The sequence below is a fragment of the Rhinopithecus bieti genome, unplaced genomic scaffold (genome assembly GCF_001698545.2).
Source record: "Rhinopithecus bieti isolate Rb0 unplaced genomic scaffold, ASM169854v2 scaffold_32083, whole genome shotgun sequence".
Taxonomy (NCBI): Eukaryota; Metazoa; Chordata; class Mammalia; order Primates; family Cercopithecidae; genus Rhinopithecus; species Rhinopithecus bieti.
The window spans coordinates 824,259-831,576 of NW_016814096.1; the positions used below are offsets into that span (position 1 = coordinate 824,259).

At 45.0% G+C, this 7,318-nt stretch overlaps 1 protein-coding gene and 1 pseudogene across 9 annotated transcripts in view; one reads left to right on the top strand and one right to left on the bottom strand.

The window, feature by feature from the left end:
- Positions 1–2,412, top strand: part of TCP11L1 (t-complex 11 like 1) — a 33,791-nt gene extending 31,379 nt beyond the window's left edge. For 5 of the 8 annotated variants that reach the window (XM_017849698.1, XM_017849700.1, XM_017849703.1 and 2 more), the window contains exon 11: positions 1,322–2,412. In XM_017849698.1, the coding sequence (XP_017705187.1) occupies positions 1,322–1,524 (203 nt within the window). In that variant the 3' untranslated portion in view covers positions 1,525–2,412. The remainder of the gene's footprint in view (positions 1–1,321) is intronic. The other 3 variants (XM_017849704.1, XM_017849705.1, XM_017849706.1) reach the window with 2 other exon arrangements.
- Positions 2,413–4,349: 1,937 nt separating this feature from the next.
- Positions 4,350–5,710, bottom strand: LOC108513823 (phosphatidylinositol N-acetylglucosaminyltransferase subunit C-like; annotated as a pseudogene). Its single transcript, XR_001881032.1, has one exon. The product of XR_001881032.1 is annotated as a phosphatidylinositol N-acetylglucosaminyltransferase subunit C-like (transcript).
- Between the last annotated feature and the right edge of the window lie 1,608 nt (positions 5,711–7,318).

Below are 7,318 nucleotides of genomic sequence, written 5' to 3' on the forward strand. Positions count from 1 at the left end.
CTGTAGTCCCAGCTACTCGGGAGGCTGAGGCAGGAGAATGGCGTAAACTCGGGAGGCGGAGCTTGCAGTGAGCTGAGATCCGACCACTGCACCCCAGCCCGGGCGACAGAGCAAGACTCTGTCTCAAAAATAATAATATAATAATAATAATAATAATAATAATAATAATAATAATAATGGGTGATAGGCCCTGTCTTGTCCTGTCAGCAGTTTCTGTCTGTGTTGTGAGGCTCAGGAGGGTATAAGTTATTTGCACCTGAGAGGATTCCCCAGGCAGGAGGCAAGGCATATAGTTTGAAAAAGTCCATTCCATATAAATGTCTGTATTGTTTTTGTGATAAAATCTGCAAGAAGTATGACTGGATCAAATCTTTTTTCATGAGGATACACAAGGGTGCAAAAGCACTGTGAAGGGGAATGGACTAGAAAAGCATCAACATAAATTATTCTTCCAAATAGGACAAGTTTACAAATGCCCTTGACTTCCATGCAGGCATCAGAGAAGGAAGCATGAGCTGCTTTCATGGAGGCTTAGTAGGAAAAAGGTCTTTTTTGAACCTGTAATTCCTGCTTGATTTTTCCACCTTTTTATGTGATTGTCAATGATGGCTAACCCTGGTCTCAGGATGTGTTGCTCCTCTGAGAGCAGAGCATGTCTCCAGTCTTCCTTTACTCACTCATGCGTTCATTTTTTTTTTTTTTGAAGCAGAGTCTTGCTCTGTCACCAGGCTGGAGTGCAGTGGAGTGATCTCAGCTCACTACAACCTCCACCTCCTGGGTTCAAGTGATTCTCGTGCCTCAGGCTCCCGAGTAACTGGGACTACAGGTGTGGACCACCACACCTGGCTAATTTTTGTATTTTTAGTAGAGATGGGGCTTCACCACATTGGCCAGGCTGGTCTTGAACTCTTACCTCAGGTGACCCACCCACCTCAACCTCCCAAAGTGCTCAAAGTGCTGGGATTACAGGCGTGAGCCACTGCGCCCGGCCACTCATGCATTCATTCTTGCATTCCAAGTGTGTTTGAGCTTCTCCTGGGAGCTGGGTCTCATGCTGGGCACTGTGCTGAGTGCTGAGGAGACATGGTGAACAAGATGAGCATGGCTCCTACCTTCATGAAACTAACCATCTAGAGTGGAGAGAAAACATTATAAATGGGATGAATATGCAGACGTGCAAGGTGTTGTGGGTATCTGGTCTAGGAGTATTGATCGGGGACAACTTCCCCTAAGAGGTGATGGTTAAGCTGAGAACTGAGGCACGGTCGGGTTTGTAAGGTGAAGGACAAGAAACAACTGACCACTTTCTTTTTTGTCACAGAATCTCGAATCCTGACCTTCTTAGAAACCTACCTTGCCTCGGGTCATCAGAAGCCATTGCCCACGGTCCCTGGGGGACTCAGTCCAGTTCAGAGAGAGCTGGAGGAAGTTGCTATTAAATTTGCTCGTCTGGTCAACTATAACAAGATGGTCTTCTGTCCCTACTATGATGCAATTCTCAGTAAGATCCTCGTCCGATCCTAACGTGTATGCACCCTACAGCAGCAGTATTACTCACTAGCCGCAGAATACCTGTTCTCAACTCTAATGTTGCATTGGAAAATGGCTATATAGTACACGTCTATTTAACAGCACCGACTCCAAAGGGAAGAATATTGTGTATCACTGTTGAAAAGACTTGTTGAAAAATCCAGTGAATTCTGAGAGATTGTATTTATGAGTGCAAGTTTACAAATCAAAGAAGCTTTTTGTTCTCGAGTTTTATAGGTAACACTCAGCTGTGTCTCCACTCCTCCCCCATCATGTCCTTCTAAGGAGGCTCTTCTGCAATCTGGGTAGTTCTTTCAGATGCCCCATGCTGAGCTGACAGCCATCCAAGCGCAAAAGAGACCAAGCCATGGCCTCACCTCCTGCCCTCCCTCAGACAGCCTTGTCCCTCACCCCTCCCTCCGGGTATTTTTGTTAGAAGGGCTACATAACGTCTTATTGCCATTTTCTCCCCCTATTTATTGCTTCCTCCCTGCCTGGCCTAGCCAGGGCTCCCAAGCCCTTTTTTCTAGAGGAGAGTTATTTGTCTCTCTCTCTCTTTTTTCTTTTCTACTTTTTTTTTTTTTTTTTAATATTTAAACATTCTTTCTTTTAACCTTCCCCCAAAGATACAGAGTTACTGGACTTTAAAAAGCTTGTTTTTTTATACAAAATTACTCCTGCGTCTAGGTGAGAGCAGTTATGACTTATGAGATCTAGTGAAAGGAAATTATTTGACTTTCAAGCCTTGAAAATCAAGGAGGAAATGTTTTCAAAAATAGTTTACTGTAATGTAAAGGAAGAGAAATGTCTGGAATTCTTACTGAAAAATGGACTCTGAGACAATACGCAGATGTGTTGATTGAATTAAATTCTGGAGTTAGATTTAACTGTTTTCAGATAAAATAGCTTGAGTTCACGAATCTCCTAGATAAGGAAGTCAGAAAATCCCTTGAGCATTATTTTTCGAGGAACTTCAGTGACCAGAATTCCTGACATGTCCTCTGAGTGTGAGTGATTTGGGTCTCATAGATGATCTGTTCTGTTTTTTTTTTTTTTGTTTTTTTTTTTTTTTGTTTTTTTTTTTAAGTGTACACATGCATGTGTGCATTTTAGACAGGGACATTATATTAGAAGCAGAGCCATGAAACTGGAATAACCTCCAACTGCCAGAAAAGCAAGTAATATCGGCACCTAAAGCCTTCTGGACAGGAAGCTAAGAGAAACTTAGAAGCTGGCCGGGCGTGGTGGCTCATGCCTGTAATCCCAGCACTTTGGGAGGCCGAGATAGGCAGATCGCCTGAGGTCAGGAGTTTGAGACCAGCCTGGGCAACATGGTGAAGCCCCATCTCTACTAAAAATACAAAAATTAGCTGGGTGTGGTGGCACGCACCTGTAATCCCAGCTACTTGGGAGGCTGAGGCAGGAAAATCGCTTGAACCCGGGAGGCAGAGGCTGCAGTGAGCTGAGATCGCACCACTGCATTCCAGCCTGGGCAACAGAGTGAGACTCTGTCTTAAAAAAAAAAAAAGAAAAGAAAAGAAAAGAAACTTGGAAGCCATTTCAGAAAGACTCCAGGAAGGCTAGCAGTCATTCCTACACAACCGGGGGAAGGACTACGTTTTACTGCAAACAGCTGTTTTCTCTGATTCTTCTTTGTAAGGAAATGCAGTGATTTTGTGTTTTCAAGGAAGACTTGAAGAAGCAGTTGGGTAGGTATTCCAGTAGAACTGATGGGGAGGAAAGCAGATACTCCATGAGAAGGGTATCAGACCCAGTAGAGTCAGAATATATTCTGCTTTCAGGATTTTTGAGATTGCTGATGGTCCCAGGGTTTATACAAGGACTTAGATCTGGCTGTAGAAACTCAGGTAGAAATTACATGTATGCAGATCAGAGCTGATGTTGGTTCTAATCTATAATGATGTGATAAATTAAAACAAAAAACAAAACAAAAAACAGAGCTGGGCATGGTGGCTTACACTATAATCCCAGTACTTTGGGATGCCACAGCAGGAGGATCACCTGAACCCAGGATTTCCAAGTCCAGCCTGGGCAACATAGTGAGATCACATCTCTACAAAAAATACAAAAAAAAAATTAGCCTGGCATGGTGGCACACATTTGTACTCCCAGCTACAAGCTGAGGCTGAGGCAAAAGGATCGCCTGCACCCAGGAGTTCGAGGATGCAGTGAACTATGATCGTGCCACGGTGCTTCAGCCTGGGTGACAGAGCCAGACCCTGTCTCTGCTCAACAATAAACATAGAGCCAGATGTATCTTTTTGAGTCCCAGGCAGGAGACTGGAGAATCTGGGTCTCTGTAATCTGGCAGACTGCCGCATTTTGTGAGGGTACTTTTATTCATATTTATTATTTTTTGTTTGTGTGAATGTGTGTTTTTTTTTAATAGAAACCATATCACTTCATTTGTTACAGCAAATGATTCAAGAGGGCCCTAGAAAGCTTTTTCATCCACAGAATTGCAGAAAGGATAAGCACCCTCACCACCCAAGCCTTTGGTTCATTTTGTTTTGTTTTAATCTCTGTTCTCTTACCACAATGACATGCTGCATCCAGAATGGAACTCTATCTTCAAGTTGTTTTTTTTTTTGTTCCAAGATGGAGTCTTGCTCTGTCACCTAGGCTGGAGTGCAGTGGTGCGATCTCAGCTTACTGCAGACTCCGACTCCCGGGTTAAAGCGATTCTCCTACCTCAGACTCCTAAGTAGTTGGGATTACAGGCACGTACCACCACGCCTGGCTAATTTTTGGATTCTTAGTAGAGACGGGGTTTCACCATGTTGGCCAGGCTGGTCTCAAACTCTTGACCTCGTGATCCATCTGCCTCGGGCCTCCCAGAGTGTTGGGATTACAGGCGTGAGCCACCGCACTTGGCCTGTCTTTAAGTTTTATACTAGTTACGAGGCTAGTCTATCAGAATGTCCCTAATTTAGCTGAGGAACCTGGACAAGTCTTCTTTGATTTCAGCTTCATCCCAAGGCCCGTGAATGTTTTCTTTAAAAAGCTGCAGGCGAATGAGGTAAAATGAACAGAGACATGAGACAGAAATCAACAGAAGGGCAAAGAGTATGGCTCCCACAGCTCTTCCAAGGCCAAAAAGGCAAAAAGCAGTGTGACCACTACATAGCCCTTGGGAGTCCATGCCTTTAGTTTCTCCTGTAACATGAGCCACAGGACAAAAATCTGGATGGCAAGTGTTACCATGATGGAGACATGCAGGGACTGGGGAAGGCGTGAAGCCAAGCCTCCAGAAGCCAAGATGGCCGTGTTCAAGGATAGTTGCTGGATACAATGGATACAAAGGCATCATTGGCACCATAGCTAAAAAAGATGAGGTGGCCTAGCAGCCTGAAGAGCAACATGGCCTAGGTGGTGTCAGTGCTGACAGACTCTGGCAGGGTCTTAGCACTGGTGAAAAGCCATAAGTGAAAGTAATGAAGACTAGGGCACTTTTCAGGTCAGCCCACCGGATCCACCCACTCTTCCGCCCTTCACTTCCATCAGTGAGATCAAACAAAATATACCCGATCAGTGAAGAAGCCAGGACAGTCCCAACAAGCCAGTGGGAGGCCAGAAGACCCTCATCCATATACCACCAGATAACCAGAAACACACAAATACTGCACAGCTGCGGGATCAACACACTGGACTCAAATACCACAGCCCAGTGTTGGTATTTCCCAGCATGGATGTTTTTCCGGAGCTCTTCCAGGAACTGCTCTTCCTGGAACCGCCAGTCCACACAGTTATCAGGAAATGGCTGTTGCTTATACAAGACCCTCTGCCACTTTACCTCCTTTGTGCTAGTTACAGGTTGGGCACACATTATCCTTTCATTCAAACTCAGGCCAGTTTAATCATCCCTCTCATAGAGGTCCATGTGGTTCTTGTTGATGACATTTTGAAATGAGACCTCCCTGGAAATTCCATGTCTTGGTTGATATTCTACCGACCTTTCCTGGTTTTCAAAGGCAGCAATCCAGGCCAGGCCTACAATAGATGAGTTTGTCTCTGAGGCAGGATAATACAGCCAAGTTCCTGGGGACGCATGGCTGGGGGATGGCAGTTGCCTGCCTTTTTCCTTGTAAGGGTACTTTTTTTTTTTTTTTTTGAGATGGAGTCTGGCTCTGTCACCCAGGCAGGAGTGCAGTGGCACGATCTCGGCTCACTGCTACCTCCGCCTCCTGGATTCACGCCATTCTTCTGCCTCAGACTCCTGAGTAGCTGGGACTACAGGCGCCTGCCACCATGCCTGGCTGATTTTTTTGTATTTTTAGTAGAGACGGGGTTTCACTGTGTTAGTCAGGATGGTCTCCATCTCCTGACCTTGTGATCCACCCGCCTTGGCCTCCCAAAGTGCTGGGTTTACAGGCGTGAGCCACCACGCCTGGCCGTGAGGGTACTTTTAAAGAAGATAATATCTTCCATGGTGTATTCAATGAGGTCATATCTGGAATTGTTCCCTTGAGGTGGAGGCTGCTTTGTGGCCACTGTGCCTGGCGGTTGTATGATCCTGGGTTCCTGGGCTGAGAAGCCTCAGCCTCAGAGTGTTTGGGGCCTTTTCGTCCCGCTCCAAGACTGAAGGAGAGGAGCTTACCCCCAACTGCACAGCGCTGATCACCACTTCCTGCAGTCATTCTTCCTAAATCTCAAAAACTCTTCTTTTTTAAGAGTAGATTCTTGCAAGGTATTTTCCCCTCCTGAGTTCTTACATTGCTAGAGTTCCATTTGCACAGTTTGAAATCTTGAGGCATGAATAACTGACTTCACAGACTCTCTTGGCCCCCCACTACCTCGGTGTCCACTGGTGGAATTCTGCAACTGGCAAAAGTCAAGAATGAAGGAAGCAAACTTCAGAACCACAATATTCGTATTGAATCATTTTGTTGTTGCTCTATGAAGATAAGTAAGCTAATTTTCTTCCTGGAATGTCATAGGATTATTACTAAGGGCCAGGGAGATCCACTTCGTTCATTTAGTCACTCAGGAAGCATTGCTAAGCATCCCCTGTACCATCCCCTACAGCTTTCCTTCCAAAACGAAGCATCCTTTGGAGTGTGTTGTCCTTCAGAATCGAATGGATTCTATATGCTGCATTCAGTAACAGGTTGTGGAGACAAGTGTCTTCCTGAAATTGCTAAGCGTATTTGGCAGTAGTACTTCACTACTTGTGGATAGAACTGAGAGTGAGGTCAGTATCACCAAGCCTCTTGGATTTCTTCAATAGTCTCATGGATGAGAGAATGTTTAGAGCAGTAACTGCTACTTTGTTGGCTCTTGGTTGGGTGGATGGATTCTTAGTCCTGGTGTTTTTAAAAATCTCATTCCGGCCGGGCACGGTGGCTCACGCCTGTAATCCCAGCACTTTGGGAGGCTGAAGCGGGTGGATCACCTGAGGTCAGGAGTTCGAAACCAGCCTGACCAACATGGCAAAACCCTTCCCTATTAAAAATACAAGAATTAGCCGGGTGTGGTGGCACGTGCCTGTAATCCCAGCTACTTGGGAGGCTGAGGCAGGAGAATCACTTGAACCCTGGAGGTGGAGCTTGCAATGAGCCGAGATTGCACCATTGCACTCTAGCCTGGGTAACAGAGTGAGACTCCATTTCAAAAAAAAAAGAAAGAAAGAAAGAAAAAATTAACAGTGTAAATATTGGAAAGAAGAAAAACAAAATGTCATTATTCATAGACTATTTGATTGTACATAGAGAAAATCTCCCCCAAATGGATAAATTATTTCTAAATACCAAAGACAAAAGAGTTCAAA